General features: G+C 45.4%; 1 protein-coding gene across 1 annotated transcript in view; it reads right to left on the reverse strand.

Annotated features, from left to right (window-relative positions):
• LOC146808514 (vomeronasal type-2 receptor 26-like) overlaps positions 1 to 23,641 on the reverse strand; it is a 53,718-nt gene extending 30,077 nt beyond the window's left edge. Inside the window, exons 1-2 of the mRNA XM_085623969.1 lie at positions 23,565 to 23,641; positions 5,418 to 5,475 (exon numbers count right to left, since the gene is read on the reverse strand). Coding sequence (XP_085480095.1) covers positions 5,418 to 5,475; positions 23,565 to 23,641 — 135 coding nt within the window. The remainder of the gene's footprint in view (positions 1 to 5,417; positions 5,476 to 23,564) is intronic.
• Between the last annotated feature and the right edge of the window lie 1,810 nt (positions 23,642 to 25,451).

Consider the following 25,451-nt stretch of genomic DNA (forward strand, 5'->3'; position numbering starts at 1 on the left):
GCACAACACAATGCAGCAAGACAACTTGCTGCGCTGCATGAAAGGGAAAACACAGGAATGTGCCATATTTATCAGGATATGAAGCATCCCCGTCCTCTGCCTATGCTGGTCCCCAATCTGCAGCCTAGCACCAACACTGTCACCCTTTGCACCATGGAGCAAGAGTGCCTACATTACAGGCAGGGTCATTTTTGTAGAGGAAGGGACACCTTCCTGCACATAACTAATCCTTAGTGGCATTTTCTTCTGTCTAACTGTGCAGCAGAATGCAGCAGACTTAGCAAGAGGAGACAATGTGAAGTGAAACACCGCACAGGAGTAAGGCTTTATTTAGACGAGGCAGGATGCATGGCACAGGTTACTTCGCACACCAGCTCCAACTATCTGTTCCTCACTACCACCCCACGTTCCCTAGCAACCTAGTTCTTATGACATCAATACATTATACATTTTCCCCACACTACACACCTCCCCCCTTACAAAAACATAAACATAACTAGAACCATATGCATTTTGATCAACTGGCCAACCCCAACAATGTCAGAACAAATATACAAAAAAAATAAAAAGATACACAAAGAATCAAATGTTAGCAACAATTGAATTAAAGTGGTAATCATTCAAAGCTTTAGGACGCAGTGGGATCCTTTTCGGTCTTACTCCCATTTCTTCAAAACCCTCTTCTGACCAAGACAGTCCTTGGAGTATCCAGTGTCTGTTTCTACCTCAACGCATCCCTCCATTGAGCCTTCTGCCAGTTCTACCTCATGTTTGAAGCATATGCCCTTGTCACAGCCCTAATTTATTTTGCTAGGTGCACACAATGCTTTTCTTTTAAGATTCCAATATTTCCCATTCTCCAATCTCACTGACTTTTTCATTACCTGAATTATACGTTGTGGTTCATAGAACTTAATATCCACCTTAGACATTTTTCCAGGTTTTCTAACTTTCACTTTTGTCCTACTTTGACAGAAGAAGTTTTTGTCCTATGCTTATTAGCATAAAACATTTGGTACTTGTCATGTTGACGCAATAAATTTCCTTTGACTTCTGAAAGTGACCAGTCTATGGTTTCTGAAGCAACCAACCATCCAGGTTTCCACTTTGATCTTGGCTTCCTCCTCCTCATTAATTCAAAGGGAGAAAATCTGGTGGCTTCCGCAACAGTGACTCTGTACGACAATACTGTTTTAAAAACTTGTACCTCTCACGAAGTGTCACTCCTGTTAGCAAGTTGAATGGCAGCTTTTAAAACTCTATTAAACTGCTCTACCATCCCATTACCGCTGGGATTGTACAACAAAGTAGTTCTGTGAGTTACCCCACACACACTCAAATACTTTTTCATCCAATCTGATGTAAATTGTACTCCATGGTCACTTATAATAACAGCAGGGGTACCCTCATTAAGGAAAACGTCATCAAAAAAATTCAAAACTGTTTCAGTGTCCAACTTCTTGATAATCTTTATAATTGGCCACTTAGAAAAAACATCCATTAGTGTAATTATATATTTCTACAGGTCACATAATTTCTACTACAACACATTCCCACAGACTGTCAGGACAAACAATTCAATCATGAGGGGCCTACAAGTTTTAAGCGTTTTATCAGCTAACATACAAATCCCACATTCTCTCACTTCTCTTTCCACATCTATATCCACTCCTGGCCACCAGTAGACACTGTTGACACTAGACTTCATCTTTACAATCCCTAAATGTTCTTCATGACATAAAGACATTATTCTTTTTCTTAGAACTTCTGGGGGAACTAACCTTTCTCCACGTAACACATTCAACTCATTACTTGTTAACTCATTTCTCAACTCCCAAAAAGGTCTTAACTTCCTTAATTTACTCTCCAACGGACAAACCTTTATTTACACATTCATTGACCTTTGTAAGCGTCTCATCTTTTTTACATTCATCATCCCATTCATCTTTACTAAAACCCTGTCCCCCATTGTCCCACACCAAAGCCACCTTTGCTTCTTCAAGGAAATCATCTTGATTTTCGGATATTTATGTAGGCATGCGAGACAGGAAATTTGAAACTACATTCTTTCTTCCTGGTAAGTACTCGATTTTATATATGAAATCTAACATTCTTATAGCAATGCGGGCTAACCTAGATGACACATGGACCATACCCACATTGGTTAATACTTTAACTAGAGGCTCATGCTCACATTTCAGAGTAACATCTTTCCCTCAAATGAATGAATGAAAATGTTCCAATGCCTATGCACACCCTAAAGCCTCACGCTCAATCACTGCATATTTTTCTTCCGCCGGAGAAAGAGACCTTGAGGTGTACGCAACAATTACTTCCTTCCCTTCTTCATTGTACTGGGACAATACTGCCCCAATGCCTAAGCTGCTAGCATCTGTTGTGATCAAATCTTTACTCATGGGGTCAAATCCTTGCAATGTAGGAGCTGCACAAATCGTATTTTTAACACCAACAAACTCACCTTTGCAATCCTCAGATCATTCGAACTTAATTTGGATCTTAAGTAGTTCTCTGATATGAAATGTCCTCATGGAGAAATTCTTAACAAAGTTAGAGAAAAATTCTAGCAAGCCAAGGAATGATTTCACCTCCTCCTTACATTTGGGACTCGGGCATCTCTAATAGCTTCCACCACCCCCACTGCACTTATCTCATGTCCCAAGTATGTAGCCTGTCTCTCAGCAAATTTGCACTTGGAATGCTCCACTGTGAGACCAAATTTGTATAGCAAAGACATAACTAATTTAAGGTTAGAATCATGGTCATGCCTGTCTTTCCTCATCACCAATATGTTGTCATGAACACCTGACTATCCTTTCCAAAAATGTGAAACATCAATCATTGGAACACCGCAGCTGTGAAGGCAAGACCAAACGACATCCTTTTATACTGGAAACAACCCACATGCATAATAAACAAAGTGTTTTTTTTGCTTTCCTCGCATACGGGAATTTGAGAGTACGCTTGCGATGAATCAATCGTAGAGAAAAATTCCATGCCTCTAGTCCTGGTTCATAACTCATTAATTTTTGGTAATGGGAACCATGTCAATTCCCCCACATTCCCTAGCAACCTAGCTCTTATAACATTAATACATTCTACATTTGCCCTACACTACACAATGTGGAGAAATAAAGATATGAACTTGTTGCTCCTCTGGTGGGCAGGCATAGAATTCTGTTTCATTTCCAGGTCTACCAGTGTTGGTACATCTGGGAAAACTTCAGAATACACAGGTGGATGCGTTGGACCATCCACGCTCCACCAATGTAACTGCCCCACCATGCAGACTAACCCAAGGCCGGGACTGAGCTGCTTTCTGTCACTCCAGAAATTACCAAGGCATGCAGGATAATGGAGAGTGGCCTTGAATATCTTGGTAAATCTAGTTCTAGGTTTTACATTACCCAACATCCCCTTGTGTGGCGCAACGGTGCCGTAAAACCTTCATAAATCTGGACACATGCAAGTATCATGCAGCCTACGAACATACACATGCAAGACATACTTTAAGAACTCCCTGTAAGGAACTGTGATAAATGTATTGTGCAATAATTTAAAGGAGTGTGGTGGTGGGACTCCTGTCACACCAAAGAAAATGAATCATCATAACTTCGTTGTCACAAACGGTGCAAACACTGCTCTATCCACCAAAATCACAACAGGGGCAGTGGTCCACCATCCATCAATGTAGCCCTCAAGTTCACAGGAAAATCCCAGCACCTTTGTGACTCCAAGGGGCAGGCCTAGACCTCTGAGCACATGCCATATCACTTTCATCTCCAGAGCAAATAGTAGAAAAAGCCACATAGGAGCACTAGGCAGAGAAACAATAAGGTACATGTAGAGTGACGCATTTTTCTAATCATTGCAAATACCTAAATCCGTTTTAATAAAAACATACACCTACAAAGACATGCTAAACATAATAGGTTCAATTTACACATTAAATATTAATTTAACTTTCTACAGTCAAAAAACTTTCATATTACTCACGAGACATTTTAAATGTAATTTGGTCCGACTGCGTTAAATGCAACTTGTACATATTCATTTGGTTATAACTACCTATGTTTAATAAGAGGAAGAATTTTCGTACCATAATAGATTTATTTAGAGAGCAATAGATTGCATTAAAGAATTTGTATTGCTTTTAATAACAAGTTTCAATTTATAGTGGTCTTAGAATATTATCCTAGTTATGTACTTTCAAATTATACAACCTGAACAATGAAACCTAAACCTATAGATATACATATTACATTTTGGACATATATAGTGCTTGTTAGGTGGACCCAGTCCAATTGCAACAAACTCCAACAAATGTAAGCACTATAATTGTAATATTTGAAGGATATGAGCTTATCCTAGTGGCATAACAAAACCTAATGGGGCCCCAGCGAAATACAAGGTGGGGGCCCACCACCTACCACATTGGCCCTCTGCCATAAAATGAGTAGCACTATACAAGAAATTAATGGATGTGAAAGGGGGCTATGCAGAGGTGACGGGCACCATTGGAGGGTGGTACTGAGGGAATGTGTGGAGGAGGAGGACATGATTTTGATTTGTAGCTGCTGCAAAGGGCGCCATGGCTCTCACACTTGCTCTGGGTTGGGGTGTGCCACTGGGGATGGAGCGCTCAGTGGATTGGTGGATGGCCAGGATGAATTGATTGATGGCGGAAGACGAGTAAGGATGGATGAATAGAGAGAAGAATGGTATTGATGGGTAAATGAAGAGAAGAAAGGATGGATGGAGAAAAGGATGGATAGAAGTTGAACATCAGGGGAGCATCCGAACTTGCTCGCCTCACTCACTGCCATTCATTAGCGATATGTTTGAAACTGCTGGGGAGCTTATTTTTCTGGCTACTGCTGTGTTAATTCTAAATCCTAAGTGCCAGCTGTTACCATACAAAGATTTCATCCATCGTCCCCAGTTCCCATATTTCCCTGCCTTCAGTCTTACAGTTCCCATAGTTCCCTAAGTACAGCCCATGATTAATTGTCTACTCCAGCATCTGGTTTTGCTGTTTGTGATTTTGGCTCAGTTTCACTGTCCCATCTGTTCATTGTGAAATAATTAACTTCCTTCCATGATGAAGACATGTAGATGAACTTTTCCTCTTGTGCACTCTTTTCACCAATGTTGGTGTCTTTAACAGAACAGCAGCAGTTTGTTCATTGAAGGAGATGTTGTCTTGTGATTACACTGTCAGCTTTGGCACCAACTAATAGCACTTCTAACCCCTGATTCCCTTATCATATCAAATTGTGTGATCCTGGGCAAAACATGTTATCTTCATGTGACTTATGTACAAAAACTGTGCATGTTTTAAAGCAGGTTTAGTCCAAATATTAACTGACATATATAGGACAATATAAACTAAAGTGTACTGTATTAAGCTGAGTGTCCCTCAAGATCTCCTCCTCGGTGACTATGATCTGTAAAGATCTGAAACAAACACAATGTACAGGCATGTGCAAAAACAACTGACCTCTGAGAAACGCATTAAATACATTTGCTCCTTTCAAAGTAAATACATTTAAAGTGACACAAAAGCTACTGAGAGCAATGGCTGCTAGTAATTGAAGGCAGTGGGGGGCGGGTGAGAAGGAGGGAATGAAATAGAAATACACACTTACCTGCCTGCCTATGCCACCCGCTGTCGCCGCTGCCCCCTCACAGTCCTCTTCTCCGCTCCCAGGGCAGGAAGCAGGATGCACCCGGCTCCCAGCCTCCTGATAGCCAATCACAATGCTGCGGTGCAGTGTTGTGGTTGTTCTGAGTGCCATGGTTCAGTGCTCAGTTGTCGATAAATGTACAAAGACAGATGGGTTCTTTGAAATGTGATACAATGATTTATTGTGTTGTGTCCAGAATTGCACTGATGGAAAAAACTGCTGTCTTCCGTTCTAAAGCAACCAATATACCTTATATGTGCATACTTGCACCCCGCCTTCTCGCATTCAAACTTGGTTTTGGTTTGTCTTTTCACCTGTGGAACTCTCACTTTCCTTCAGAAACACTCACATTTATGTGTCCAAATCACTATTCTTTGCTCTAAATAAACTTGGTTCGGCTGAACAGCAGTTGTTTGAAATACTGGCTGCTCTGAATAGTTCAGATGTTATTTTAATAAATTGTTTCATTGATTAATTGAGTACAGAAAAGTATGTGAAGTAATACTTGTTTCTTAAAAGTAGTTCCATGTGAACATTTGCTAAGGTAATCTTCATTCCCCTCTTTGCATGGACGTACGGGGCGCTCTTGTTCTTTTGTAAATCCCGTATCAATAATGGCTTTGACTTCTGATCCACCTATCCTGGCGACACACGTTGGCTCTGTCTCTGGACTTCTGATCCACCTATCCTGGCGACACACGTTGGCTGCGGTCTCTGGACTTCTGATCCACCTATCCTGACGACACACGTTGGCTGCGGTCTCTGGACTTCTGATCCACCTATCCTGACGACACACGTTGGCTCTGTCTCTGGACTTCTGATCCACCTGTCCTGACGACACACGTTGGCTGCGGTCTCTGGACTTCTGATCCACCTATCCTGGCGACACACGTTGGCTCTGTCTCTGGACTTCTGATCCACCTATCCTGGCGACACACGTTGGCTCTGTCTCTGGACTTCTGATCCACCTATCCTGGCGACACACGTTGGCTCTGTCTCTGGACTTCTGATCCACCTATCCTGACGACACACGTTGGCTCTGTCTCTGGACTTCTGATCCACCTATCCTGGCGACACACGTTGGCTCTGTCTCTGGACTTCTGATCCACCTATCCTGGCGACACACGTTGGCTCTGTCTCTGGACTTCTGATCCACCTATCCTGGCGACACACGTTGGCTCTGTCTCTGGACTTCTGATCCACCTATCCTGACGACACACGTTGGCTCTGTCTCTGGACTTCTGATCCACCTATCCTGACGACACACGTTGGCTCTGTCTCTGGACTTCTGATCCACCTATCCTGGCGACACACGTTGGCTCTGTCTCTGGACTTCTGATCCACCTATCCTGACGACACACCTTGGCTGCTGTCTCTGGACTTCTGATCCACCTATCCTGACGACACACGTTGGCTCTGTCTCTGGACTTCTGATCCACCTATCCTGGCGACACACGTTGGCTCTGTCTCTGGACTTCTGATCCACCTATCCTGGCGACACACGTTGGCTCTGTCTCTGGACTTCTGATCCACCTATCCTGGCGACACACGTTGGCTCTGTCTCTGGACTTCTGATCCACCTATCCTGGCGACACACGTTGGCTCTGTCTCTGGACTTCTGATCCACCTATCCTGGCGACACACGTTGGCTCTGTCTCTGGACTTCTGATCCACCTATCCTGACGACACACCTTGGCTGCTGTCTCTGGACTTCTGATCCACCTATCCTGACGACACACCTTGGCTCTGTCTCTGGACTTCTGATCCACCTATCCTGACGACACACGTTGGCTCTGTCTCTGGACTTCTGATCCACCTATCCTGGCGACACACGTTGGCTGCGGTCTCTGGACTTCTGATCCACCTATCCTGACGACACACGTTGGCTGCGGTCTCTGGACTTCTGATCCACCTATCCTGACGACACACGTTGGCTCTGTCTCTGGACTTCTGATCCACCTATCCTGACGACACTCGTTGGCTCTGTCTCTGGACTTCTGATCCACCTATCCTGACGACACACGTTGGCTCTGTCTCTGGACTTCTGATCCACCTATCCTGACGACACACGTTGGCTCTGTCTCTGGACTTCTGATCCACCTATCCTGATGACACACGTTGGCTCTGTCTCTGGACTTCTGATCCACCTATCCTGACGACACACGTTGGCTCTGTCTCTGGACTTCTGATCCACCTATCCTGGCGACACACGTTGGCTCTGTCTCTGGACTTCTGATCCACCTATCCTGGCGACACACGTTGGCTCTGTCTCTGGACTTCTGATCCACCTATCCTGGCGACACACGTTGGCTCTGTCTCTGGACTTCTGATCCACCTATCCTGACGACACACGTTGGCTCTGTCTCTGGACTTCTGATCCACCTATCCTGGCGACACACGTTGGCTCTGTCTCTGGACTTCTGATCCACCTATCCTGATGACACACGTTGGCTCTGTCTCTGGACTTCTGATCCACCTATCCTGGCGACACACGTTGGCTCTGTCTCTGGACTTCTGATCCACCTATCCTGGCGACACACGTTGGCTCTGTCTCTGGACTTCTGATCCACCTATCCTGGCGACACACGTTGGCTCTGTCTCTGGACTTCTGATCCACCTATCCTGGCGACACACGTTGGCTCTGTCTCTGGACTTCTGATCCACCTATCCTGGCGACACACGTTGGCTCTGTCTCTGGACTTCTGATCCACCTATCCTGACGACACACGTTGGCTCTGTCTATGGACTTCTGATCCACCTATCCTGACGACACACGTTGGCTCTGTCTCTGGACTTCTGATCCACCTATCCTGACGACACACGTTGGCTCTGTCTCTGGACTTCTGATCCACCTATCCTGACGACACACGTTGGCTCTGTCTCTGGACTTCTGATCCACCTATCCTGGCGACACACGTTGGCTCTGTCTCTGGACTTCTGATCCACCTATCCTGACGACACACGTTGGCTCTGTCTCTGGACTTCTGATCCACCTATCCTGGCGACACACGTTGGCTCTGTCTCTGGACTTCTGATCCACCTATCCTGGCGACACACGTTGGCTCTGTCTCTGGACTTCTGATCCACCTATCCTGGCGACACACGTTGGCTCTGTCTCTGGACTTCTGATCCACCTATCCTGACGACACACGTTGGCTCTGTCTCTGGACTTCTGATCCACCTATCCTGGCAACACACGTTGGCTCTGTCTCTGGACTTCTGATCCACCTATCCTGGCGACACACGTTGGCTCTGTCTCTGGACTTCTGATCCACCTATCCTGGCGACACACGTTGGCTCTGTCTCTGGACTTCTGATCCACCTATCCTGGCGATACACGTTGGCTCTGTCTCTGGACTTCTGATCCACCTATCCTGACGACACATGTTGGCTCTGTCTCTGGACTTCTGATCCACCTATCCTGACGACACACGTTGGCTCTGTCTCTGGACTTCTGATCCACCTATCCTGACGACACACGTTGGCTCTGTCTCTGGACTTCTGATCCACCTATCCTGACGACACACGTTGGCTCTGTCTCTGGACTTCTGATCCACCTATCCTGACGACACACGTTGGCTGCGGTCTCTGGACTTCTGATCCACCTATCCTGACGACACACGTTGGCTCTGTCTCTGGACTTCTGATCCACCTATCCTGACGACACACGTTGGCTCTGTCTCTGGACTTCTGATCCACCTATCCTGACGACACACGTTGGCTCTGTCTCTGGACTTCTGATCCACCTATTGAGGAAATATGAATTTTGTGATCAGTTATGTCCCCTATCGTAGACCCCAACGGCTCCATGTGCATGCTATAAGTACATGTATGTTCCCTCCAGTTCCAGTTTTGAAGACGCAAATATATGTGCGTCCACCGTCAACATGTCCTCTTTCAGATCCGCCATGAATGGGTCAGATATTCCATTCCTAAGTATGAAAGGCCACAGACTTTATGTGGTTCACTTTCCACATTTTACAGATTCAGGCGAGTAGGCCCAGAATTCTGTCATCAAGCCTTTTCCTGCCTTCTGCCTCTGAAAGCTCCAGTCTGAGCCTGCATCTCTATCCATGAACTTTGTCCTACTCCCTGCGCGGCTAACGGTGCCTGATCCAGCCTGTTGCCTGCCAAAAACTGTATTTCACCTTCAAGATTATCTACTCCGCTCCTCATCCGATGCATTCCTGTCTAGTAGTTTAGGTAAACATTCCTCCAGCTACCGTGCAAAGGGCCAGGCCTCGCTGTCCTCATGCAAGTAATTCATAGCTCCCGTTACCATGGAATATTCCTACTCCCTCGCATCTCATGTAGACACTTAGACGCTTGTACACGCACTAACAGTCAGTATAGAATAGATTCTATCCTAGAGACCTTTCCTTTTGGATAACACAGTTCTTTAAACATAGGATATTAGATATGATTTGGGATTAGGTTGACATGACCCCCAGACTTCTGTCTCCACATGTAGAGCTAAATGTCAAGTCTCCTTCACCCTCTAGTTGCACGTCAATCACACGTCATGCGGCTGCGCGCGCATCTCTGCCAAATATTTCTGCTGACACTGCAGGATTCTTTTATGGATCCACCCACTTGTGACATCATGTATAATGACGTTTATTAAATTACGCCCATATATCCGCCTCTATTAGTTACGTATGCACCTTTTATCTGTACTATCAGCTGTTACACCTCTTGCATCTGTTTCACTGTAATGCATTTTCTATAAAACTGCTTATCTGTCAATAATGTATGCCCTTCCTTCCTGAACTTTCGTGGTGATGGAATAGAAAGCCTGCAATTCGAATTGTATTCCTTTGTATAGGAATAAAGCCTTTTAAAACCTCTAATACCACGGATTCTGCCTCTTATATTTACTGAGTTATTCTTACTAGACTTTACCGCATAAAAAATAGTACCGGTAATGAAATATTTACCACATAAATTGGCGCCCGAACAGGGACACTTTCTCATCTCACGCGCCGGCGGTGCGTTGCAGGCCCGGTCTCCTGCCACAGCTGAACGGACAAAAACGCGTACCTGCAGGATTTCCTGTATCTCCCTCCGGCCAAGCGGGAGCGACTGAGGCTGCGATCAACACCCAGACGAGGCGGTGAGAAGTGCGAAGTATCCCGACCAGAGCCTAGCTGAGAGAGCAAGATCCGAGGTATACAGAGGCCCACCAGGTTCCGAAGTTCCGAAGTTCCGAGTCCAGTCGAGTCGAGTCCAGTCCGGTCCAGTTTCAGTTCCGTTCCGAGGCCTTCCGTTCCGAGCTACCCGGTGAGTACCATTACCGGGGAGGCATTTTACGTGCACATAGTCTGTGCCGGTCAAGACGGGTTTGGGTACACAAATCCGGTCTGCACTGTTTCAGCAGTGTATCTGTACTGTTAAGCAGTATATATAGTATGTTTTGCATATAAATAAGTATAAATAAGTATTATCTAGTGTCAGTATTATGTCAGTAACTAGTTTTCTATTAGTTATCATCGTTCGTAAAACTGTTAAGTGTTAAATGTTTTAATACGTTCTATATATTGTGGTGTGAATGACTGTTCATTATTGTGTTCTTTGTATAAAGTGTGTTCTAGTAATAAGGTCTAAAAATGCCGCTCTTTTCGAAACTAAGACAGATCAAAACTAGAAGAGGGGTACTCGAAGAAGCTGTTCCCATCCCACCTAGGGACACTCCAGGGTACTTTATGTATCATAAGCATGGCCTAGATGCCGTATTATTTCTTGATTTATGGGTGGACTACACCAAAGAATTACCAGAGAGTCAGAGATGGCCCGCAGCGGGGACCTGGGATGCAGATTGCATCATGAGAGTAGAAGAAGAATTATGGAAAAAGAAAGCCAGACAGTCACAGAAAGATGCCATTGAATTATGGCGTAAAGAATCATATAGACGTACAGAAAAAGCGCTCAGACAGGAAGAGAAAGGTAGAGAGAATTCAAATAAAACTCGAGAAAATCTATTACTTGAGGAAGGTACCCGAGTAAAATCAGAACAAGTAGATAGACAAAGAAACACTCTTATGAATGGTATGTATCCTCTTCTGGCCGAAGGGTTACCTAAGGCTACCCCGGAAATACCAAAAGACTTAACTCCTCCATTGCTCCCGATAAAAGCACATCCCAAAACACATCCCAAAACAGCAAAGGACGTTTTCCTTTCCTCCTATTTAGATGACGTAGCTCCCGAGTATGCTAATGCCATACCACACATACCGCTTGCCGATGGTGTTCTACACCAAGAGCATCCGTCTGTATCCCCGCAACTACAAACTCCTACACAAGTTCCCACAGGTCCGTCCGTTTCTACAGTTTTTCCCGCATCTACAATCTCTATCCTACGCCCAACGAATCCTTTCGTGCCTAGCACCTCAGATGGTGCTACAGGAGGTACGACAGACATGTTTGCCACCCCGCCGCGAAATAAACAGACCCTTAGAGATTTAGCACTCCAACGTACACCCCAATTAGCGACATCCGACATGTTTAAAGAACAGCTTGTGGATTGTAGATACGATCCAGTGCCAGGTAGACAGGACAAATTGCTCATATCATCACTACGTATACGACGAGCTACATTATATTTAATGACGATACCAGGAATGGGTGAACACCTAGACGAAATATATTGCTTTGTCCAAACAGGGCGAGGTCCAGAAAGTATTAATGAAGCTATGGAATACCAGAAAGTGGATGTCCAAAGACAACTACTACGTTTTTTCATAAATTGCGTAATTAGGAATCAAGACAGGCCTGGGGCAGATCACGATACCATGCAAAGACTTGCCAAATGGGGTCAGAACATATCAGAAGAGAAACATGATAGACAGGCGTGTATAATCGCCATGTGTCGAAAGATCCGCAAGGAAGTAGAACGAATACATAAAGAAAGACGAGAAACAGATAGAGTAGAATCAGAAGAGGAGGAGGAGCAAGAATCAGAACAATTAGAAACGATAGCTTATGTAGGTAGAGGAAGACCCCATAATAGAGGCTTTAATGATCCGATACGCCCGATACGTCCAGAATGCAATAGACATTTTCCAAACCCTATGTTAAATACAAGATCCCCGGAACACTTATTCCAAGCCGCTGATAAATTACTCCGAGATCGAAGGGGGTACCACATGCTCGATTCCATGGACGAACAAGAATTAGCCAGGTCAGCAGTACAATGGGCTGACAGTCCCAGCGAATACAATGATGATGTACTTGCACACACGTTTCTGAATCTTGATCCATACGAACAGCGTTTAGCTAGTATATACATGATTCAACACCTCCTTATATTATATAAAAGCCAACACTCCGATCCAGGACCCTTACCTGACATATTGACAGAACTACTCACGAATATATGGAGAGGGTCAGGTACTGATCTGACTAAAGAAATTCTAGAATCCCGAAACCAATATTTAACTTTCGTATGCCCAGAACACGTTCCAGTTCCCATTATGGGAAGAAAAATGTATCACATAGATAGACAGAACCCGTTACGCGAAGTGCACCCAATCAGAGGTGACGGTAATAACTTTACGCGCGTGTTTGTGTACACGCCTATAACTAAACTGGAATTATTAGAAATGAAGAAAGTAGTACCCAGCCATGACAAGGACCCAGCAGGTTTCCACCGTGAGATAAAAGACATGTTACTCATGGGAGAGTATACCTACCCCGACATTATGAAAATATTAAAAGTCCTATTACCCGCCGGTGTTTACGAGAAACTCAAAGAAAAAGAATGGGAGGTGGGAGACCAAAAGATAGATTGGACAGCATTAGAGAACGAAGAAAGGGCCCGAGCTGCAGGAGCAGGGCTTGGGGAAAAGACTACAGCACTAGCAGGGCTACTAGTGCAGGTACTGCCACGTTTATTAACTACGAAAAAGGAAGACTGGGGTGCAATCTCAGCCTGTAAACAAAAGCCAGATGAAGATACTAGTGATTTCTATTCCCGATTTGAAAAATGTTTTGGTATAAATAGTGGCATAAAAGCCAGTAGCGAGTCATATCCACATCTGTTTGTAACAAAATTAGTTGAAAATTCTCTGCTGCAAATCAAGAATAGAGTATTGAAATTCGAAAGTACTTGGCAAGGTAATACCCCATCACAGATGTTACAGATGTTACAATATCACCACAATAGAATTAGAGAAGAACAAGAACATGAACAAAGACGTATGAAAGATACAAAAATGAAAATGCTTGTTGCACAGTCAGTTCCAGCCGATGGTCACCAAAAGGGTGATTCCGCAGGTCCAACGAAAGGGACATGCAACTATTGTAAACAACAAGGTCATTATATACACGATTGTCCAGTCCTGAAACATAATATTGCCACAGGTAGAACCCAGGAAAGACCACGTCTACCTAGACAGGATCAGAATCAACAACAAATCCCTCAGCATGCACAACCTAGGTTAGCTCCGCAACAACTAGCTCCGCAACAGGGAGCTCCACAACAGATCGTAGCACCACCACAAGCGCAGCCTATTGCTGCAACACAAGCAACGACACAACAGATGTATCAGTATGCACAAGCAGATTATCCCGATTATCAGCGATACACATGAAATAGCCTAGAGAGGGAAGTTGGCTTACCCCTTATTGAGGTTCCTGTAGACCAAGAGGGACCTTATGTACATAGTGAACTATTAGGGGAAGACAGAAAGTTTTTACTTGATACAGGGGCAAGCAGAACAACTATAAGACGCAGTGAAGTTCCAGGGGCACCCCTCTCAGGCTCACAAAATATTTCCCTTGGATTCTCAGGAAAACCTATAATAAATGACGTAACACAACCTCTCCCACTTACGGTCGGTCCATTGACACGTACTACAGATTTATTGCTTACTAAATCATGTCCAGAAAACTTGTTAGGTATAAAAACATTGAAAGCTCTAGGAGCTATAATATGTTGTTCTCCGGAAGGAGTACGACTATTTTTACGTGACTTTAAAGGTCACTACGTGTCCAGAGACATGGATCACCGACTGCAGAATTTACCTACACATTTATGGGCACAAGGCCCCACTGATGTTGGTTGCATGAATATTACACCATATCGTGTTACACTAAAAACAGGAATAGTACTACCACGAATGCGACAATACAAGTTACCACCAGATGCTGTTGTGGCTTTACTGCAAATCATTGACGAGCTCATTGCACAAGGAGTGGTTGTCGAAACCGACTCCAATGTATGTAATTCCCCGATAATTCCGATTCTTAAAAGAACGGATCCAAAAGCACCACCAGTATATCGATTAGTTATTGATCTGCGCGAATTAAATAAATGTATTGTACCACAATACCCTGTGGTCCCAGATATCTCTTCATTACTAACAGCTATTGATTCAGAAGCAACGTTCTTCACTGTCATTGATCTCAAGAATGCTTTCTTTAGCGTCCCAATAGATCCGGAAAGTCAATATCTGTTCGGATTCAGTTTAAATGGGCGAAGTTTTAAATTCACACGCGCACCTCAAGAATTTACAGAAAGCCCCAGCATCTATAGCCAAGCACTGAAACGAGAACTTGACAGTATCCACATGCCAGTTAACACTGCCTTGCTTCAATATGTCGATGATCTGCTGATCACCGCCCGAAGCGAACCTGAATGTGAGACAGCGTCACTGACGGTTTTAAAATTTCTGGCCGACAAAGGGCACAAGGTGTCCCCTTCTAAGCTGCAATTCTGTGTCCAGCGAGTTGTTTACCTTGGGCACTCGCTGTCCAAGGAGGGAAGGCAGCTTACACCTGATCGCATCCAGTTAATTGCTAACATGCCACCACCCAAGACACAAAAGGAGGTGCGGGCTTTTATAGGCCTCACTTCATACTGTAGGCAGTGGATCCCTCAATATGCATTTCTAGCAAAACCACTCATCCAGTTGACAACACAGGAGGCAGCCACATCGACTGTCCTCCCTTGGACTCCAGAACATACACACGCCTTTGAAAGCTTAAAGAAAGCTTATTCCTTTGTCAGATCCAGACTTGACATTGTATGTAGATGGGTCATGTATGAGAACAAGTACAGGAGAGTTAGTGGCCGCTTACGCAGTCACAACAGACACTGAAGTCATTGAAACAAATTGTATTAACACGTTGTCAGCTCAAGCAGCAGAGCTCATCGCTCTTACACAAGCCTGTATTCAAGCCAAAAATAAGAAAGTCAACATATACACAGATTCACGTTATGCATTCGGAGTCGTCCATGACTTCGGCGTACTGTGGCGAGAGAGAGGTTATTTAACTTCTCACGGTGCCCACATCCAACACGGACCCCTCATTCAAGCCCTATTAGACGCGATTCATCTACCTACTGCAATTTCGATTATGAAATGCAAAGCCCACACAAAGGTTACCGATATCATTTCTCAGGGTAATGACCTAGCTGACAGAACAGCTAAACAGACTGCTCAGAATCAGACTCACACAACTGACATGACAAAGACAATAGTTCCGACACCAACACATTGCATGACAGTTAAGGATCCCGCCCTTGATGTAATTTACATACAGACACATGCTACACCAGAAGAAATAAAGAAATGGACTGAATTAGGAGGGATCCAAACGGATCAAGGATGGATGACGAAGGAAAAATCTATATGGTTTCTTCCCGACTCCATGGTTCAAGTCATTATTAACACAATACATAGTCCAGCGCACCTAGGAGAAAAAGCTATGCTAGACAGCATTCAACACATTTGGTTCAACAAACATTTACGAGCCGCAGCTAAACAAAAAGTTCGTACCTGTATGATATGTTGTCAGTTTAATCCAGGTAAAAGCATCCCCGTAGAGCAGGGTGGATTTCAAACTCCCGATCATGCTTTTGAAGTCCTCCAGATGGATTATATCCAGATGGAACGATGTCGAGGATTCAAATATGTTCTCGTAGTTGTCTGTGCTCTTTCCCGTTGGACAGAAGCCTACCCGGTTTCAGATTACACTGCCCCGACTACTGCCAAACAGTTAGTTCGAGAATTCTTCCCACGGTACGGTTTACCACGTGTTGTCTACTCAGATAACGGCCAGCCGTTCTCATCCGAACTAATGAAACACGTTTCCCTTTTGTTAGGCTACCAATGGAAATTCCACTGTGTCCGACATCCCGAGGCAGCAGGTCTCGTGGAACGCCATAATCAAACTCTGAAAATTAGATTGTCCAAAATATGTAGAGAAAAAGGTGTCGATTGGATAGTAGCCTTACCAGTTGCGCTCTTTTACATGAGAATGGTAGCACATTCTCGAACAGGGCTATCCCCGTACGAGGTGATCTTCGGTAGACCACCAAATATGTGGGGGACGCCTATACCTCGCAAAATCACTGATGTTGACTGTAATATGCTGACAGATTACCTGGCTTCCTTGATGTCTGCACTACAATCTTGTCGTTCACAGGTAGCCGCAGCTTTTCCCGATAATACTGAGGTGAAGCCCCATGACGTGGTTCCTGGCGACCTGGTTTTGGTTAGGAATTTTGACCGAAAGACCCAACTGGAGCCTAGATGGACATCGCCAAAATTGGTTCTACTAACTACAAGGACAGCTGTGAAGATTGAGGGACGCAAAGGGTGGTTGCACTCGAGTCATATCAAGAAATTTTATGGACTACCATCTAGTGTGAACACTCAGCCCTGCATTCCCTCACAGACAGACTCAAAGCTCCCCTTGGCTGAATTAACAAACTCTGAACTTTACAAACTAAAATTAAGGTCTAGTAAGTCAGACAATTTGATTGTTTAAGTCCTCTCCAAGGTGAATCGGTTGAATTTGTCTCTGACATGTATCCTCTAGACCGGAATAGAGAAAGAAATCAACAGATGCAGCTTAAGAAGCATGCGTATTGTAAATCACTTCGTAGTCACTGCACAGTAACATTATTAATTTTGTTTTTTCTAAGTCTTCTGATCATCATTGTCAGCATACTATTGCACATGTATTACCCTATTCTTAAGCGTGTTTACAATGTAACTGCAGAACATTCTTTTAGCGAATTACCTCCGCATGAGTTGTCCTATAGATTTGCGCTGCGCAACAACACATTCATTAGTATGTTACATCATTCCCATCAGACCAGCAATGCCACGAATTGTTGGATATGTGGCCGACTCCCTCCCTATCAGAACTATAAGGGAGTTTTGCCCCTCTTTCCCTATCCGTTCACACACAATGGCTCCTGTGGAGCATGGTTTAGTTTGATTAATTCCCTAGATTCAAATTCCGCAGTTTATCAAGACAACTGGGTATGGGGAAACCTGAACCTAGTTTTGCTTAAAGTCTGCTACCCTAACAAGGAGGGACTTCCCAAAAGAACAGGAACTGATCTCGAAAATGAAGTATATGGATTAGGTAATTTTACACTTAACCTCATTATCCTGAACGTTGAATCTGAAGCTACACCAATCTTGCCCGCCATGTCAGTATTCCCAGTAAAAGGGGAATTATGTGTAAGAAAGAATGGTTCCATACACATGGGCCATAGTAAATGCACCACTGTAATAGAATTCAGTGATCAAGGCAAGTCTACATTTAGAGCTTCTCGTCATTCCTACTTCATATGTGGCCAGACCGCATATATACGTCTACCTCTAGATTGGGATGGTACCTGTTACATAGCATTCCTTCTGCCACCTGTTTTCCTAGCTCCTCCTGATTATCATAGAAATACCCATTTAGTACACAATAGACAGCAGAGAGATCTCCCAATTGTCGATTACACTGAAACAGCATGGGAAAAATACACAGATTTCAATAAAGGTTTCTTTCCCTATATAGGTACAGTCACTAATAGTAAGCTGATACGTAGATTAACCAGAACCCTTGAAGCAGTAGTGAACGAAACTATTTCCGCCTTAGGCAATTTAACAGAAGAGCAGTCTGCTATGCGGATTGTTGTGCTTCAAAATCGTCTTGTCCTTGACGTCATCCTGGCCGATAGGGGCGGAGCTTGTAGGGTCATCGGATCAAGTTGCTGCATTTTCATACCAGAAAATTCGCCGTCAGTATATAAAGCCATAACTCGCCTTCATAAGATTGTAAGCCAGATACACCAGAGTCCAGGCACCTGGACTTGGTCCGGTTGGTTCTGGGGCGTGTTGTCAGCCTGGGGATGGAGAATCCTATCCTTCCTAGGTATTGGCTTTCTCATACTATTCAGTTGCTGCTTATGTCTACAATGTGGGCCAGCGATTTGTGGTCTGTGTGCCACAACGTGTATCCCACATCCAAGTTTTCGTTCAAGATCCCGGAAGAAGAAAGAAGAACAAATGATGCTATATGAGCAGATCGATGGATTGATGAAGATCGATATCTCCTGAGGGTCCGTAGGGGACAAGGAGGGAATGAGGAAATATGAATTTTGTGATCAGTTATGTCCCCTATCGTAGACCCCAACGGCTCCATGTGCATGCTATAAGTACATGTATGTTCCCTCCAGTTCCAGTTTTGAAGACGCAAATATATGTGCGTCCACCGTCAACATGTCCTCTTTCAGATCCGCCATGAATGGGTCAGATATTCCATTCCTAAGTATGAAAGGCCACAGACTTTATGTGGTTCACTTTCCACATTTTACAGATTCAGGCGAGTAGGCCCAGAATTCTGTCATCAAGCCTTTTCCTGCCTTCTGCCTCTGAAAGCTCCAGTCTGAGCCTACATCTGTATCCATGAACTTTGTCCTACTCCCTGCGCGGCTAACGGTGCCTGATCCAGCCTGTTGCCTGCCAAAAACTGTATTTCACCTTCAAGATTATCTACTCCGCTCCTCATCCGATGCATTCCTGTCTAGTAGTTTAGGTAAACATTCCTCCAGCTACCGTGCAAAGGGCCAGGCCTCGCTGTCCTCATGCAAGTAATTCATAGCTCCCGTTACCATGGAATATTCCTACCCCCTCGCATCTCATGTAGACACTTAGACGCTTGTACACGCACTAACAGTCAGTATAGAATAGATTCTATCCTAGAGACCTTTCCTTTTGGATAACACAGTTCTTTAAACATAGGATATTAGATATGATTTGGGATTAGGTTGACATGACCCCCAGACTTCTGTCTCCACATGTAGAGCTAAATGTCAAGTCTCCTTCACCCTCTAGTTGCACGTCAATCACACGTCATGCGGCTGCGCGCGCATCTCTGCCAAATATTTCTGCTGACACTGCAGGATTCTTTTATGGATCCACCCACTTGTGACATCATGTATAATGACGTTTATTAAATTACGCCCATATATCCGCCTCTATTAGTTACGTATGCACCTTTTATCTGTACTATCAGCTGTTACGCCTCTTGCATCTGTTTCACTGTAATGCATTTTCTATAAAACTGCTTATCTGTCAATAATGTATGCCCTTCCTTCCTGAACTTTCGTGGTGATGGAATAGAAAGCCTGCAATTCGAATTGTATTCCTTTGTATAGGAATAAAGCCTTTTAAAACCTCTAATACCACGGATTCTGCCTCTTATATTTACTGAGTTATTCTTACTAGACTTTACCGCATAAAAAATAGTACCGGTAATGAAATATTTACCACACGACACACGTTGGCTCTGTCTCTGGACTTCTGATCCACCTATCCTGGCGACACACATTGGCTCTGTCTCTGGACTTCTGATCCACCTATCCTGGCGACACACGTTGGCTCTGTCTCTGGACTTCTGATCCACCTATCCTGGCGACACACGTTGGCTCTGTCTCTGGACTTCTGATCCACCTATCCTGGCGACACACGTTGGCTCTGTCTCTGGACTTCTGATCCACCTATCCTGACGACACACGTTGGCTCTGTCTCTGGACTTCTGATCCACCTATCCTGACGACACACGTTGGCTGCTGTCTCTGGACTTCTGATCCACCTATCCTGACGACACACGTTGGCTGCTGTCTCTGGACTTCTGATCCACCTATCCTGACGACACACGTTGGCTCTGTCTCTGGACTTCTGATCCACCTATCCTGGCGACACACGTTGGCTCTGTCTCTGGACTTCTGATCCACCTATCCTGGCGACACACGTTGGCTCTGTCTCTGGACTTCTGATCCACCTATCCTGGCGACACATGTTGGCTCTGTCTCTGGACTTCTGATCCACCTATCCTGGCGACACACGTTGGCTCTGTCTCTGGACTTCTGATCCACCTATCCTGGCGACACACGTTGGCTCTGTCTCTGGACTTCTGATCCACCTATCCTGGCGACACACGTTGGCTCTGTCTCTGGACTTCTGATCCACCTATCCTGGCGACACACGTTGGCTCTGTCTCTGGACTTCTGATCCACCTATCCTGACGACACACGTTGGCTGCGGTCTCTGGGCTTCTGATCCACCTATCCTGATGACACACGTTGGCTCTGTCTCGGATGTATGTCGTTACAACGCACACTTTTACAACGCATGCACTTACAACGCATTTTTTACAACGCAACATCCACTACAACGCATTCCATTACATAGCATGACACTACAACGCATTTTTAAAAACTACCTTTACAACGCATTTCATTACATCGCATACTACCTTTACAACGCATACCATTACAACGCATAATATTAAATTGCATTTAAGGTAAGTGTTGGATAGTATAGGGGTAAAAATTGCTATTCTAACTCCAGGGGGTGCAACAGTAGGGTAAGTGTTGGATAGTATAGGGGTAAAAATAACTATTCTAACTCCAGGGGGTGCAACAGTAGGGTAAGTGTTGGATAGTATAGGGGTAAAAATTACTATTCTAACTCCAGGGGGTGCAACAGTAGGGTAAGTGTTGGATAGTATAGGGGTAAAAATTACTATTCTAACTCCAGGGGGTGCAACAGTAGGATAAGTGTTGGATAGTAGAGGGGTAAAAATTGCTATTCAAACTCCAGGGGGTGCAACAGTAGGGTAAGTGTTGGATAGTAGAGGGGTAAAAATTACTATTCTAACTCCAGGGGGTGCAACAGTAGGGTAAGTGTTGGATAGTATAGGGGTAAAAATTACTATTCTAACTCCAGGGGGTGCAACAGTAGGGTAAGTGTTGGATAGTATAGGGGTAAAAATTACTATTCTAACTCCAGGGGGTGCAACAGTAGGGTAAGTGTTGGATAGTATAGGGGTAAAAATTACTATTCTAACTCCAGGGGGTGCAACAGTAGGGTAAGTGATGGATAGTATAGGGGTAAAAATTACTATTCTAACTCCAGGGGGTGCAACAGTAGGGTAAGTGTTGGATAGTATAGGGGTAAAAATTACTATTCTAACTCCAGGGGGTGCATCAGTAGGGTAAGTGTTGGATAGTATAGGGGTAAAAATTACTATTCTAACTCCAGGGGGTGCAACAGTAGGGTAAGTGTTGGATAGTGTAGTGTAATATTATGCGTTGTAATAGTATGCGTTGTAAAGGTAGTATGCGATGTAATGGAATGCGTTGTAAAGGTAGTTTTTAAAAATGCGTTGTAGTGTCATGCTATGTAATGGAATGCGTTGTAGTGAATGTTGCGTTGTAAAAAATGCGTTGTAAGTGTAGTGCGTTGTAACAGTTGCGTAGTAAATGTTCTTCCCCCTCTGTCTCTGGACTTCTGATCCACCTATCCTGACGACACACGTTGGCTCTGTCTCTGGTGGTGCTTCAGCTCTCATGCGAATGCAATGAGAAAGCTCTCTTCCTCTTCTTCTTTGGGGGAGGAGGATTCGAAGTGTCTGTTTAATTTCTCTGCCCGCTGGTTCGTTCTGGTGTATTGTGTTCATGATGGATAGTTGGCACACCGCCTTTGATAGTAGTCTCAGGTCTCTAGTGTCTTTTACTCTGGACTTTTTCCGTCAGACCACCGCAAAATGGTTGGGAATCCCGCAGTTGGCACAGGTCCGGCCCTGTGTGGGGCACTCACCGATGGGTGTTCTTCACTGCCGCAGTACCCACACTTTGACTTGGTTGTTGGGAATTTTTGTTTTCTGTTCACGTAACCTGGCATGGAAGGCGTTGATGGACTCTCCTTCACGTTGTCAGGCTGGGTCCAGCTTGAGCCTCTCGAAGTATGGATTGAGCTGTGGGTCGAAGTGGGCATTGAGTGCTGTCTCTGTTACATCGTAGTCTGTGGTGACACCTGTGTTTGGTAGGTGTTTGAATAATTTATATATTTCTACTCTGGCATAGTGGAGGAGCAGCGACCTCAAAGGCGGCTCCGTCAGTCTCTCTTGTGGAGACAAAGTAATTTTTGAGCCGCTCAATTAATATTTTCCATCTTGGGGACGCCTGAGCCAGGTCCGCTAGTTCGCTAGTGGCAGCACCCCAGTGAGGGCATGTTGCATAGCGGCTATCTGCTGGGGCAGGGCCTGAGCTTCATCTTTACTGAGACCCCCTATTGATGCTCAGCAAGGCCCACACTACGCTCTCTCCACTGGCTCCCGGTGAAGGAGAGAATCAACTTTAAGGCACTTTGCATAGCCCATAAGTCGCTGGACGGGCATGGACCCCCCATTAACAAAGCCATGATCCGCCCCTACAGGGCAAACAGGAAACTTCGCCCAGAAGATCTTCACCTTGCTGTGGTCCCTAGGATTAAGAATGCCAGAAGTGGCGGACAGCTTTTTTCACTCAATGCCTCCAGACTCTGGAATGCCGTTCCGTTGAACCTTCGTAGGGAACCAAATCACCTGAAGTTCCGGACACAACTAAAGACCTGGCTTTTCCACTAGGGTATCTGTCCTCTAGTTATGGCTTCAGCGCTGGTATGCCCCCAGGTAGCCATGTGCTATACAAATGCCAATTCAATTCAATTAAATCTGCCAAGAGAAGTCACCTTTTGGGTGTCGCCTTGACTTGTTTTATTCAGTTGCCTTCTTGCTTTATTTTACCCTTCCTGTTCCTTTCTTTCCTCCTCTTCTTGGGCCTGAACCCGCTTGTGGGTCGTTGTGGGGCTTGCTGGGGTCATGTTCTGACCAGACCCTAGTCTTCAGGGCAACCTCTGGGTGTTGATATTATCCCTTGTTCTTTTCCTTTTTTTTTCACTTCTTGTCCTTTCCATACTTTGTGTGCTTTATTGTTCTTATTTTTTTTTCTTCCTGTCTGCTCTTTGTGATGCTCTATTTCAGGCTACCACCGGGGATTCTGGCTGTAATTAGCACCGGTCACGTGCCTGCAGGGCCTTCTCTGAGCCGGTGCTTCTGCCAGGAGGCTTTCAGGAGTACACGCAGTGTTGTGCTGGGAGGGGCTCACCTGCTGCTCACTCACCGCAGAGCCCCTCTCTCAGTAGACGTGGAGCCGGATGCCTGTGACGCATTTAGTGTCCTCAGCTGATTCTTGTCAGGTGGGGGGCGCTCATGGCAGCAGCTTTGTTGCGGCCTCCAGCCAGGATCATGTTCCGATCTTCGTGGGTGGGGATCACTGCACTTATCTTTGATGAGGGCACTCAGGGTACAGCCTACCCTTGTCACCAGTGTGGCGGCCTGCTTGGGCCTACTGGGGTAACTACTCTGTGTGTTAGATGCACGTTGTTGTGTTGTGTGGATCACCCCATGTTGTTCAGTTACGAAGGGGTGTCCTCCAAATTAGCCTGCATTCAGAGTGCGGAATATACTGGGCAATAAAACCAGGTCATGACCAGACATCCTAGTCAGATCGATACCATCACACGTGCCTGACTGTGTGATTTATTATGTGCTGTGGCCCGCACCTGGTGCTCATGCAGCCTTGCTTTTCTTCTCTCCCAGCAAGACAGAACAACTGGCGACGAGGGTGGTCCCATCTGCAGAGATCCGTGATTGCTGTGCTCGTGTGCGCCCGCCCGCACTGTTTAGTGTCTCTGTTCCTGCCGGCAGCGGCCGCGGTGTGGTGGAAGGGTCCACGTGTTCCGTTCCTGCCACGTCTGCGGTGAGACGCCTCACCTGTGTGCCGCTATTCCCTGCCTGCCTCCCCAGATTTAAGCCGGCCATTCTTTGCCGCACAGCGGCCGTCCGTCAGCTGTTTCCCCGTGCCTCCCCGGCCCATTGTGTCCTGTTTCCCATGCACGCGTTCTGTGCGCGCACATGCCCGACGACGTGCAGAGGCCCAGCGTGGTGCCAGGACCTCGTTGCCTGCAGCCTCACAGGTTAAGCGTCTGCAAATTAAAGGGAAAGAAGGTATTCAGGAACCAAAACAGGGCCGCATGAGTGGATGGACAATCCAGTAGGCAAAAAGGGGAAGAAGAAAAAGAAAGGACAATACAGGAGACACAGATAAATCACCACAGGTGAAGTCATCTTGCCTAAGGTTGGTCACAAGATCATGGACAGCGACCAGCACCAGGACATCTGCTTCAAGGCCTGCCCGTGAGGGGCATTCACCGTCACCAGGCCAGCGGCATTGTCTGTTTTTCTTTCGTTCGCCTGTGAGTTCCCCACCAGGACATAAATGCAGAAAATGGCGACCGTCCCCCCAGTTGAACCCTTCGTCTGCCCAGGTTGCCAAGTGGAAGGACTGGTTGGAGCGCCTCGAGACCTACTTCGCTAAGGTGGGCCTAAAGCCGGAATGTCAATGCCCCATGTTGCTCCACCTGGGCGGTCCTGCAATTCACAAGCTAGGGAACTTGGTAGTGGAGACTGGACCACCCCACACGTATGCCACCCTCAAAGCTGCCCTGACCGTGCATTTTGAACCTCTAGCCAACCCAGACTACAAATGTTTTCTACTGCACCAGGCATGGCAGCTCCCCAAGGAGTCGGTTGATACATTCTATGCCTGTTTAAAGGAGCTGTCAAGCATGT

The sequence above is a fragment of the Triturus cristatus genome, chromosome 8 (genome assembly GCF_964204655.1).
Source record: "Triturus cristatus chromosome 8, aTriCri1.1, whole genome shotgun sequence".
In the NCBI taxonomy this organism is placed as follows: Eukaryota; Metazoa; Chordata; class Amphibia; order Caudata; family Salamandridae; genus Triturus; species Triturus cristatus.